The sequence below is a fragment of the Populus euphratica genome, unplaced genomic scaffold (assembly GCF_000495115.2).
Source record: "Populus euphratica unplaced genomic scaffold, PopEup_1.0 scaffold1860.1, whole genome shotgun sequence".
NCBI classification, from domain to species: Eukaryota; Viridiplantae; Streptophyta; class Magnoliopsida; order Malpighiales; family Salicaceae; genus Populus; species Populus euphratica.
In genome coordinates this window covers 21,552-34,940 of record NW_011501706.1, presented here as the reverse complement: position 1 = coordinate 34,940, position 13,389 = coordinate 21,552, and the positions used below count along the sequence as shown (strand labels likewise).

The 13,389-nt window shown below is 35.4% G+C and overlaps 1 protein-coding gene and 1 long non-coding RNA gene across 2 annotated transcripts in view; both read left to right on the top strand.

The window, feature by feature from the left end:
- The first annotated feature begins 7,600 nt into the window (after positions 1 to 7,600).
- Positions 7,601 to 9,377, top strand: LOC105118299 (uncharacterized). The gene is made up of 3 exons (XM_011016221.1): positions 7,601 to 7,730; positions 8,138 to 8,768; positions 9,030 to 9,377. The coding sequence occupies exons 2-3, from the start codon at positions 8,553 to 8,555 to the stop codon at positions 9,237 to 9,239; spliced, it is 426 nt and encodes a 141-aa protein (XP_011014523.1). The 5' UTR covers positions 7,601 to 7,730; positions 8,138 to 8,552; the 3' UTR covers positions 9,240 to 9,377.
- An 828-nt stretch (positions 9,378 to 10,205) lies between these two features.
- The window catches only part of LOC105118302 (uncharacterized), a 13,669-nt gene continuing 10,485 nt past the window's right edge, over positions 10,206 to 13,389 (top strand). Inside the window, exon 1 of the long non-coding RNA XR_840926.1 lies at positions 10,206 to 10,245. This is a non-coding gene — a long non-coding RNA (uncharacterized LOC105118302). The remainder of the gene's footprint in view (positions 10,246 to 13,389) is intronic.

Genomic DNA, 13,389 nt, shown 5'->3' with positions numbered 1-13,389 from the left:
TCAAGGGAACCTAGATCTAGATTCCACAACTCATTATGCAGATGACGTTGTTCATCCATGGTCCTTTCCATTTGAAGTTACTCCTTGGCAATGCTGTATATTTATCTATCCATGCTTTCTCATCCTAGTTCTTCTAAGTCTCATCTATGGTAACTTTTAATGGTTGCAGATCAAACCACTAGAAGTTGTTAAAGATGTCCTTTGGTGTTTCGATATTATTAATAATCTATAAATACAACATAGGAATGCAACCTCTCGTAGATCCTTTTCCATGCGTTCTGCAGGGGTTAAATGATAACATGGGTTCTCCCAAAATGGATGAAAAAGGATTGATCCGGTTATGCTCGTATTCTATGAAGACATTTACAACTTCTAAACTGATGACTCTGATTTTAGATGGGAACAATATTAGTCCAAAGATGGAAATGGCCACCAACCTATATCATTCATCTCCTAACTTGCCTTCTTCAACATTTTTCTTCATCCGGGCTTTAATAACCTTCCATTTAAAATCCCACTCGACGACTCTACATTGGCTAATTGCTTGACCGCTTTTTATGATCGGCTTGTTTTAACTCGCAAGTGCACGAGTGTGCGATGTAGCAATTAACTCGGTAAGATCGAGGTCATATCCACAGAGAGCTAGATCTGGAAATTAAGCTAAGTAACAAAAAAAAACTCAAGAGAAATTAAATTAACAATAACTTGGTTGAAAATAAATGATGGATTTGTTTTCAAAGATAAAAAAAAATATAAATAGATTTTAAATGACAAGAAAAGTAAGTCTTGGTCCAAATCAATTTTAATGGTGATGTATTGGTGATTTCTTCAACATATATAAGATAACTCAACCTAATCTCAACGATGGTGATATTAGATCAGAAGATATTACAATGAAGATTAGAAAGATGAAGATTGATTATTGCTTAAGAATGAACAAGTACTTTCATATTAAGTAAGACATTGAATCAAGCAATCTCTATACCAAAACTAAAGTTTGTGCATAAAAATTCAAGATTATAACATTACCTAAATGATTTCTAAAATTTCTTTACAATAATAAATCATTCATGAAGAAAATAAGAAGATAAACATTAAGATTCATTCATATCCTAAAGAACTCACCTCAATCACCATTATCCTTGATTTGGATCCAAGAAAGAGTTTAGCCAACCATGATTATATATAAGAACACTTCAATAAACATGAAAGAACTTGAATCCAACTGAAAAAATAAGTTTTACAAACTAAAGAACCGAAATCTATAAAGAAGAACACAATACAATTTCAGAAAAAATTCGGACACAAATCTGACTCTAACTTTGGACAGCAATTCGACCCTCTTAGAAGCTTTTTTTGGAGAAGTCTATTAGAGACATATTTATAGGCAATTCTGTCACCTTTCCAGATCATTAAAGAACAGCTCATTTGGACACCTGAGTCAAAAGTTATGGGCAAAACACCGAAAGGTGTTCTGAAAAATCAAATCAAGACAGCTTTACAACCACTTTGGTGCACGTTTTTCTTCCTCATTTATGAGGTGTCTCCTTCTTCTTTTTGACCCAAAATAATGTTAAAATATCTCCTCCAGCTTTCCATCCATGTGCTTGCCTTCTTGGATCAATGGATTACCCAAAATAAATCAATTGTTATTTGTTGTGTGGACATGTAAGATCATGGATTGTGTTTGGGTTGATTTGAAGGTTGATTTGGGGTTGATTTAGGGCTGATTTGGGGATGATTTTTGGGCTGAATTTGAGCATCAAAAAAGTATACAAATGTACTTATTATTTGGGCTAAGATTGACATTGAAACCTTGAGTGTTTAATGGTTGAAGTTTGCACACAACATAAGGCAAGTTTGGGCTTGAAATAAATCATATGATATTCTTTTCTAGAATTGGAATAGAATTGATTTTTGGGACAAATTTGGAGCACTTATTTGAACCAAGATTTGCTTCAATCTTCAACTAAATGTCTCTTCAATTCTTTGTTCTGAATTCCGACGTTGAATTTTCTGAATTAATTCATTTAAGCTCCAAAAACCTATCGAAACATTAAAACAAACTTCATTACTAAAAAACACATCAATTATTATAAAAACAACCAAATAAAAACAATAAATACATATGTAAAATAAGAGACTTAATGACACTTTTGATGCACAATCACTAATCTTTCCTAGGCCTAATAAATTGACTACCTCCAAAGTTGTGTCTTTAATTTTTCACCTAAGGTAGATCTTGTGGCTGTTGTCTAGAATCCTATTATATTTCTCCAAGGTAGGTGTCATTAATGTTTTCGAAGGTAAAATACTGAAAATTAGGATCCTAAATAATAAGGCTTTGATTGTTGTTGCTTGTATGGGTAACCTCATTAGTTGTGCAACTCTCCTATATTGCCTTTGAAAAAGAGTCTCATCAACATATTCCATAACAGACAATAACTTCCCTAGTCATTTACCATGTGATTTATCTTGTAATGCGAGGCGACCTACTAGCATCGATTTTGGGACATTTTCCTTCAGATACCTAAGTCAACTCAGATTCTTGCCTAAACTCTTGGAAAGATAGGTACTTAGCCATGATTTCAGCTCAAAACTAGGATTGATGAATTTAACATTATTAATCATAATGCAAATGAACGTAAGATACATATCCTAAGGACAAGCTCTATTTATTAAGTGAGAATGGGTAGGTTTTCTATCTGGTCTTGAAGGGGTCTCATATCTGCCCAGTGACGTTCTTCGTAAAGACAGTATAGGGGCGTTGCAAGGAACAGTTAAGGTACGTATACCCACCATTACCAAGGAGGCACTCAGATATGAGTTGGGTGTTTCACGCATCTGAACCCTAACCAATAGTCATAGGGCAGATCGTTAATCCCTCACCTAACTTAAAGCTTGTGTGTGCTTCTCAAAATCAAAGTATGTGATGCATGTGACAGTTCTGTAAGATGCATGAGACAGTTTTATACAATGCATTAACAATGCGTAAAATATTTAAAGCACACAAGCAGATAACAAAAGGAAAGGCATATTAACAATAAACACACGAAAACAAAAACAAATCAGACAAAAACAAAGCTTAGTCCACAAGGTCCCCAGTGGAGTTGCCATTCTGTTGCACGTCCCCCGCGCGGCAATTCGATGATTTTTGTTTATTGCTTGACTGATTCGTTGGAGTCGTCACCTAGTATTAAATGAAGGGTTACTAGGAAACCTAAATGTACTGGTCGTTGCTAGAGATTTGAGAGGTAAGGGACTAGTTGTGGCTAGGGAAGGTGTTAGCACCCCTAGCACACCCTACCTAAAGTAAGCTGCTTTATGGATTGATGTGATTTGAAAATTTGAAATATTAATTAAATTCTAAGGTTTTAATAAATCAATTATTAAATCTCATAATACATGTAGAAACTTGTTCTTACATTTTTATGGAAAATATAACATGATTTTATTTATCCTTAAGATATTTAATCATATTCAAATTAAACATTTAATTCTTTTTATCTTTTTTATTTTTATAATTCAATAACATAAAAAAACAAACACACACAGTAAACCCCTTTTTAGTATGCATCAGTTTTACATAGTACAAAACAACAAAAATTAAATAAAAATACTAACAGTAATTCTATAGACATTTTCCATCATGTGAAAATGTGAAAATTACATAAATAGACACCTAAACTTCCAGGAATTGCAGAGGACCTCTGGAAGCTACCGGAACAGTGGCGGCACGTGGATCCACGCGCTGTTGTGAAACCAAGAATGGGGAGCAGGGGGTCTAGCTCGGCCTCTTCTCCCCTCTGTCTTCCTACGCCGGCGGTGAGAGTCACCGTCACCTGCAAAAATACACAAGGCAGTTGGTTTTAGTTTTTTTCTTTCTAGTTCATGGATCTGTTTGTTTCCATTTTGGATCTACTTTGTTCTTGGTTTCATCTTCTTCTCTGCTTCGTTGTTCTCTGCTGAAGGTCGTCGCTATTGAGGAGATGATGGGGATGGCTTGGTGGTGGAGGAGCTTGACTGCTGTGTGACACGACCAAAAGATTGATGCCTTCTCCCAAGTGTAGGAGTGTCGAAGTAATAAATAACCCGGCAAGACCGGGGTCGAACCACAGGGAGGTTAATAAGTGCACCATCATGCATAGTTTTTCCTCCTGATGCATCTCATTTTAATTTTAAACCAGGTATTATTCAACTTTTACCTTCTTTTCATGGTTTAGAATTGGAAAATCCATACTTGCATTTAAGGGAATTTGAGGAGGTTTGCAACACATATAATAATTTAAATTGTAGCATGAACACCATCAGATTAAAGCTTTTTCCTTTTTCATTAAAAGATAAAGCTAAAACATGGCTACAAAATTTGAGACCAGGATCCATTCGTGCTGGGGATGAAATGCAACAACAGTTTTTAAAGAAGTTTTTCCCATCTCATAGAACAAACTCTTTCAAGAGACAAATCACCACTTTCACTCAAAAACCAGGAGAAACATTTTACAAATGTTGGGATAGGTATCGAGACTTGCTTAGTACTTGCCCTCATCATGGTTTTGAAACATGGAGATTGGTTTCACATTTCTATGAAGGGTTAACACCTAAAGATAGGCAAATGGTTGAATTGATGTGCAATGGAACTTTTGAAGATAAAGACCCTGATGAAGCAATGGAGTACTTAGACTTGTTAGCTGAAAATGCTCAAAATTGGGACACTGCGGGTACATATGAGATTTTTGTTTTTAATTTGTACAATTAACCTCCCTGTGGTTCGACCCCGGTCTTGCCGGGTTATTTATTACTTCGACACTCCTACAATTGGGAGAAGACATCAACCTTTTAGTCGTGTCACTGCCCGAGTAGCAGCTTTCGAAGCACATTTTCTACCTCGTTTGGCCACCAAATCCAACAATGCATGCGTCAACATGTCCCCCTGAAACCCCTCTATCCCTGAGAATGGTCCAATTGGGTCAAAAAACTTTGAAACGGCTCCGTTTATTGGCCCAAAGTGACCACCTTGTGCAGTCTGCAACCTTGGACTGCCAAATTTGGCAGTTCGAGGTACACATTTTGAACCAACAGCTTGGTTTCCTTGAGTTGAATAGAGGGCTAAGAATTTTTCCTTGTTGAAGACAAGATTACCCTCTTTCTATCCCTATAAATAGGAAAAAATTTCATGCTCAGGAGGTGGAGAAAATTGAACCCAAAGTTGGCAGAAAATCAGCTTTTTCCGGCCTAGTTTTCCTGCAACCAGCCCTCTCTTTCCTTTTCCTCTCCGTCGTGGCCTCCAGCAGCCACCACTAGTCTTGCCACTATCATTTCCATCAACCTAGCTCCTCTTTAGTGGCAGAGCAACCACCGTGACTTCCTCTCTTTTTTTTCCCGCTCCTCCTTCCTTCCGCTGTGAGTTTTTTTTCTTCTTCTTTCTTCCTCCGCCGGCCTCCATAGCATCAATTCTATTGTCCAAACCGGCCACCAGCACCACCACTAGTATCACTGGAAGTGTCTGCCATCGTCGTCAACATCATTTCTGCCATCAGGTTTGTCCACCCCCTCTAGGATATATCCTCTAGGATATATTGTGAAGGTATACTAGCATTTCCCGCAAATTTTTCTTGTAGAATATCAGCCATTAGGACGTCTTTGGATTACAAATAGGCTCTTAAAATTATTACAACATGCACTTTTATGCTCAAACGAGCCAAAATAGTAACTTTGATGTGCTATTTCACAAAACAAACACCACGGTTACGTCCAAAATGGTTGAAAATGCTAGGAACCAACTTAACTCGACCTTAAACCGGTCAAAAAATCAGTGAGTTGGCCAAAAAACTAATCCGACCGTGTTGACTCAGGGAAGAAATATTTTGTCTCTGATAAAGAATATTCTGTCATGGGAATATTCTTTTACTGTCAACGAAATATTCTTATTTTGTTAAGAGAATATTCTGTCACTGTTAGATGACATGGATGATGACCTGGCTGTGTGGACCCTGTGTGGTGACGTGGATGATGACTCAGCACCAACGTGTCGGATGACATGGCTGTCTTCTCAAGTGAGAATTCCGGCACTGTCTGGTTTTTCCGATGAATTTCCAACGAAACTTTGGCAAGCTCTACAGGGCTTGTTTCAACTCTAATTTTAATGATCTTTATATCGCTGGACTTGTATTGACGAGAGGAATCTCCGCAGGTGGTCAAAATCAAGATCTGAGAACTTTGAAAATTCTGCAACTTTGAACAGAGAGCTAAAAAACGTGTTTTCAGTGATCTAGCTTCCCTAATGCTCTGATACCAATTTGTTGCGCATACTGGGCTGAAAGCAAACACAAATAAAACACAAACAACAGATTTACATGGTTCTCCAAAATCAGGTACTTCCACGGAGGCAGCAGATTGTATATTATTGGAGGAATGATACAAACACTCAACTCAACCCAGTACAATCCCACAAATCCCGGTATTTCACTCTTATACTCGGTGTTTCTCTCAAATCTGCATTTTCTCACTCTCATAGTTGCATTCACCACCTCTGCACACACTATGCTTATCTCTCACTCTCTCGTCTCTGTTTAAAGGAGAAGTATGAGGGTCTTGGCAGCAGTCCATGTGCAACCTAATAAATATCAACCAACTACTACTACCTACTACAACAACAAAGTCATGATGGTTGGAAAAAGGTTGACAAATTTGCTACAGCGCGTTATGGAGCTGCCATGAATGGAGACTGGCAAAGCGTGATTGACTACTATCGGGAACATTTCGAAAAAATCGACAGTCCAGTGACGCCCTCTAAGGATACTGTACTTCATCTAGCTGTGCAATTCAAAACAGAGCAACCACTTAAAGCTTTACTTGAAATCTTGAAGGAAAGATCTTTGCCTGAGGCATTTCTCAAGAAAGGAAACAAATTTGGAAATACGGCTTTTCACGAGGCAACCATCCATGGCTATTATGAGGCTGTAAGGATATTGGTAGAACGTTGTCCAGATCTAATTACCATTTCAAATCAGTTTGGTGAAACCCCATTGTTTACAGCTGCTGGATTTGCTGAGACAGAAATAGTGGAGTTTTTAATCAGATCCAAACCAGAACCATGCGTGGATGATAATGCCCATTTATTACCAACTTACATCAAGCGATCGATAGATGACCTGTCCATCCTTAGCGCTGCTATCATAGGGAAAAACTTTGGTAACAATTCCTCTCTTTATAGAATTCTCAAATTTAAAATGATACATACATAAGATATTGTATAATTTTTGTCTTCCTAATTTTATGAATGCAAAAACAGCTTTGCTGTTGCTAGAACTGGATAAATCGCTCGTCAACATGAAAGACAAAAATCAAATATCTACTCTTCAACTTCTAGCCGAAATGCCAACCGATTTTGAGAGTGGATTTCGGTTGGGCATATTTGAAAGACTCATCTACTGGTGTATGCCTACTCCAACCACATTATTAGACCTTACAATATTGCCTACACATTCCCTGTTTGAATACCATGGACATACACATACATATATACGTAATAATTTGAACTCTATATTATGTTGCAGGCCTTCCTGTTCCACGTCCCTGCGAGGTAAAATCAAGGTTAGAAAGTTGCCGCCGGGCAAGGAAGGAGGTGGGAGATCGTGAGAGCGGTCGGGGGAGGAACTCAGGAGATCTGGGGAGTGACTTGGAGAGGAATCAAAGAGGAGGCCTACTCAACTATTTAAAGGTCCTTAAAGGTATTGGACACAACTGAGGCCAGTTCTCCTTTATATATCGAGATTAGATTATAAGAATTTGAAATTTAATTCATGGCTTGACCCAATAAAGAGGTTTTGGTTCACATCCTATTTTTAGAAGCTTACGCAAATAATCCTTGTGAGTCATCAGAGATAGAGCCTCTTCCTAAAAAAATATAAAAAAAAATAAAAATATGTGGCTCACTTTTACAGTGGCACGACTTAGATGCATTTCTCCTACTATCCGATTTCTTCTTTTCTCGCTGTTTTGTTTTCTATATGATAATTTAGCATGCCTCTATTTTTTCACCTTTTACTATCATTATTAACATTTCATTCCATTTCATAATAATGTGAAGCTCTCATCCATGTTTAATTTCATTCCCTTTCGCACGAGCATGATGTAGGATGTTGGCTAGAAAGAATCTGGAACCAGAAAAGAGAGCATGTATTTGCTTTGACATTCGCCGAAAGCCTAATAAAGAAAGATGAGTCATTGAAAAGTTTCACCATAACAAAGGAAGACCAAAATAAAGAAGAAGAAGAAGATGAAGAAGAGCAAGAAATGTGTGGAAAAAAAATAAAAAAGGAGAAAAAACTTCTGAAAACACTAGCAATGCAAAAGAAACTGATAAAGCAGAAACTTCTGAAATCACTAGCAATGCAAAAGACAATGAAAGAGCACAAACTTCTGTATCTGTATTGTCATCATTAACAACTAAAAAGGAGATCCCATTGTTTACTGCAACTAGAAGGGGAATACAAGAGATTGTGGAGCTGATAATAAAACTACATCCTCATGCTATTGACCAGCGCGATGAAATGAATCGGAGCATTTTGGATGTGGCCGTCATGTATCGCCAGAAAAAGATCTTTGATAATGTGAAGGAAAAGAATTTACCAATGGCTAGAATGCGTCAAGGTGTTGATAAAAGCGGAAACACATTGTTGCACCATGTTGCAGATATGAATAAAAACAGTGGAGTAACCAAGCCTGGGCCTGCACTCCAACTTCAGGAGGAGTTGAAATGGTTTGAGGTGAGCTCTTTTCTTCCCTTTGTCTTTACTTGATACAAGTTTTACAGGAACCGTTAAACGGTAAAAGGATTCCTCTCCAAGACGCGAGTAATAAAACTTGAACTTAATTAAGACATCAGGCTGAACTAGTTCTCCTAACCAACTACTTAGGGAAAAACTTTAATATTATTCACAAAAAAAAAAAAAACTATCTGCGCTCTAGTAATAACATTTCTGTAATTCGTAGTTTTATTGATCATATTTATCTCCCAATTATTGCAGCGAGTGAAAGAGGAAATTCCTCCTCATTATGTCCCGCTTCTGAACAAAGATGGAATGACTGCGAGAGAGTGCTTCGAAAATTCGCTAAGAGATGCAACTGAAACAAGCACCAAAATGGATCAAGGAAACAGCTCAGTCTTGTTCAACTGTAGCTGCACTTGTTGCTACTGTTGTCTTTGCTGCCGCCTATACTGTGCCCGGAGGTTCTGATGAAAAAGGCAAGCCAACTTCATCAACTCTCCCTATTTTCTGATTTTCACTGTCTCTGATGTTGTCTCCTTAGCAAGCTCCTTGACTTCGCTTGTGGTGTTTCTCTCTTTGCTGAGCTCTCCATTTGAGCTACAAGAATTCCACATCTCTCTTCCTCAAAAACTTGTTGTTGGCTTCTCCTTTGTAGGGATTATAGACACCACCTATCTCCACATTAATATAATATTATCCACTTTGGGCCTAAACCCTCATGGATTTGCTCTTAGACTATACCCAAAAAGCCTCATGCCAATGGATATATTTGTCCATCCTTATATACCTATGATCCTCTCCATTTCTAACTAATGTGGGACTTTGGTCGCATACCTAGCAATCCTTCCCTCAAACAAAAGACCACTGAGCCTCTCCTCAAACGATCATTTATCCATCTGTCCACTCTCTACCAACCAAGATTCTTCATTCTCTACTTCTCTTTACTTCATCGTGTTGGGATTAGGACACGTCCATGAAGCATCCGAAGAACACTACCTGACTTGAGAGTTTGCCCTTTCTAAGTCAACTTCTCTTCACCATGTTGGGTTCTGGATACGTCCATGAAGCATCCAGGGCACACCGCCTATCTAATAGAGCTGATCCATGATCGTGATCTAATTAGAGCTCACCACCTTTTGTTAGGCATTTCGAGGATTCATCCATCATGGCTAACTCTAGGGCATGGCTCTGATATCACTTGTAGGGATTATGGACACCACTTATCTCCACATTGGTATAATATTGTCCACTTTGAGCCTAAACCCTCATGGATTTGCTCTTGGACTATACCCAAAAGACCTCATACCAATGGAGATATTTGTCCATCCTTATATAATCATGATCCACCCCATTTCTAATCAATGTGGGACTTTGGTCGCATACCCAACATCCTTCATTTTCTTTTCTGTGTTAACAACCATGCTATCCTTTGGGCAACAATTTTGATACTCATTCAGACAGAGAGGAAGTTGACATCATTACTCCTTTCCATTGCTTCATTCCTTCCATATGATTTTCTAATAGTACGGAGCCTCATGCTCATTACATTTTGATTTTCTGACGAGTTTTACCATATGATTTTCTTGTTATGACCTATTTAAGAAACCTTTCCATAAGAACCTAAAGTCATAATTATAATTATATATATATATATATATTCATCCTTGTTATATTATTTCATGTGTGTATATTGAATGTTATCTACTCACTAATTTGTTGAACTCACCCTCTCATTATTTATCCTTTTCAGGCTTATAGCTTGATAGCAGGTTACTTTTATTGGACCTTCAAAATCTACTCTTTTGGTTGTAAATTTGTACATTTCCTTTTATGTCTAGTTAATGCTCCAAAACTATGAATTCATATGAACTTTTGTATAAAGATAATTCAATTATATTATGGAATTGATTTTGTTATTAATGCTGCGTTGAATTATGATTGAGTTTTGAAGAATAAGTTTGTGTGTAAGTTTGAGGTCGCATAGCAATAAAAATCTTGGAGGAGAACCTTATCTATGTACCGGTCATGAATCCGGAATTCGGGTCGTGACATGGACACTTGTTCTATCAAAATAAAGACCAAAATATTTTACCAATTTTCATACAAACCTATGGAAAAATTACACTTTCATTTTAACAAATCATTTATTCATTACACTTTTAATTTTAACCCTTATCGTGATCTCTTGCTAATTAACGTCCTGATATAATGTTAAAAATTTATTTTAACCTGCAAAATTTAAACTCTCGAAGAGATCCGAGAAATAATATTATATTACCTCTCTATCAACACAAAATAATAAAGAATATATATATTAGCTTTTGATCTCATGTTTCACGACAGGCTAGTTACCCTTTAGCTAGCCCAGTAGCTGGTTGGTGATCATCTCCATTGCACTCTATAGTCTAAGCAGAAGGAAATGATGTCCCTTTGGCTTGTTAGAAATACAATTTAAGGACAATTTGTAATGAACGTGAACCACAATTTTATATTCTATGCTTCTTAATTTAAAGTTGTAGTGTGATCATTGTTCTCATGTATGAGAACAATTAAAGTAGGATTATAGCAAAAGGAAAAGGGAAAACAAAGAATAATTTACTTCTTTTTTGCTTTGTTTATTTTAGAAGCACGAAGGTGAATCTCGACTTCAAACTGAAATGTTATGGTTTAACAAATGGAATACATTTTTTACATCCAACTAAGAAAATGTATTTTTGACATAAATCTAATATAATTATATTTATTTCTATAATGATCAATTAACCAAGTTGTTAATGATCTTTTACACGGAACTAGACCCAAGACTCTTGGATATATCTATATAGAAAAACCTAAAACCTTTACATCTTAGCCTTTTTTGATATTTTTTGTCTAAGAAAAAAATTAACATGTGATGTATGTCTTTGTTTTCTTCTTTTTTTTTTAAGTTTTTTATTGTGAATTACACAATGTTGTCCACAATGAAAAAGTTAACGTCTTTAGTTTTTTTTTGGCTTTTTTCTTTGTTTTTTAATTAATTTTTTAATTTAGTTTCTTAATATTAAATTTTTTCCATTTAATTATCACACTTTTATGATATAAATTCTAAATTTGATGAGTCAACCCTTTTGATTAAGATTTTTTTCTTTTTCTTCCTGTGAGTTTTTTCTCTTTGTTTTTTTCTTTTTAATTAATGTTTTTTTAATTTAGTTTATTAATATTAATTTTTTTCTATTTAACCTCCAAAATTTAAACTCTCAAAGAAATCCAAGAAATATATTATATTACCTCTCTATCAACAGAAAAGCACGAAGAATATATATATATATAAAGCATTTGATCTCATGTTTCACGACAGGCTAGTTACCCTTTAGCTAGCCTCGTAGCTGGTTGGTGATCATTTCCATTGCACTCTAGCTATAGTCTTAGCAGAACGAAATGATGTCCCTTTGGCATGTTAGAAATAGAATTGAAGGACAATTTCTCATGAACGTGGAACACAATTTTATATTCTATGCTTCTTAATTTAAAGTTGTAGTGTGATCCTTGTTGTCATGTATGAGAACAATTAAAGTAGGATTATAGCAAAAGGAAAAGGGAAAACAAAGAATAATTTACTTTCTTCTTTTTTGCTTTGTTTATTTTAGAAGCACGAAGGTGAATCTCGATTTCAAACTGAAATATTATGGTTTAAAATGGAATACATTTTTTTACACTGAACTAAGAAAATGTTTTTTTTACATGAATTTAATTTAATTATATTTATTTATGTAATGATCAATTAATCAAGTTTTTAATGATCTTTTACACTAAAGTAGACCCAAAACTCTTAGATATATCTTTACAAAAAAACTTAGCACTTTTAGATCTTAGTCTTTTTTTATAATTTTTGTGTAAGAAAAAAATTAACGTGTGAGGTATGTTTTTGTTTTCTTCTTCTTTTTTCTAAGCCTTTTACTGTGAATTACATAGTGTTATCCACAGTAAAAAAGTTAATGATTTTAGTTTTTTTTCCATTTAATTATTAGATTTTTATGATATAAATCTTAAATTTGATGAGTTAACCTTGTTGATTTAGATTTTTTTCTTTTTCTTCCTGTAGGTTTTTTCTCTTTGTTTTTTTCTTTTTAATTAATTTTCATTTTAACAAATCATTTATTCATTACACTTTTAATTTTAACCCTTATCGTGATCTCTTGCTAATTAACGTCCTGATATAATGTTAAAAATTTATTTTAACCTGCAAAATTTAAACTCTCGAAGAGATCCGAGAAATAATATTATATTACCTCTCTATCAACATAAAAGAACAAAGAATATATATATATATATAAAGCATTTGATCTCATGTTTCACGACAGGCTAGTTACCCTTTAGCTAGCCTCGTAGCTGGTTGGTGATCATTTCCATTGCACTCTAGCTATAGTCTTAGCTGAAGGAAATGATGTCCCTTTGGCTTGTTAGAAATAGAATTAAAGGACAATTTGTAATGAACGTGAACCACAATTTTATATTCTATGCTTCTTAATTTAAAGTTGTAGTGTGATCATTGTTCTCATGTATGAGAACAATTAAAGTAGGATTATAGCAAAAGGAAAAGGGAAAACAAAGAATAATTTACTTTCTTCTTTTTTGCTTT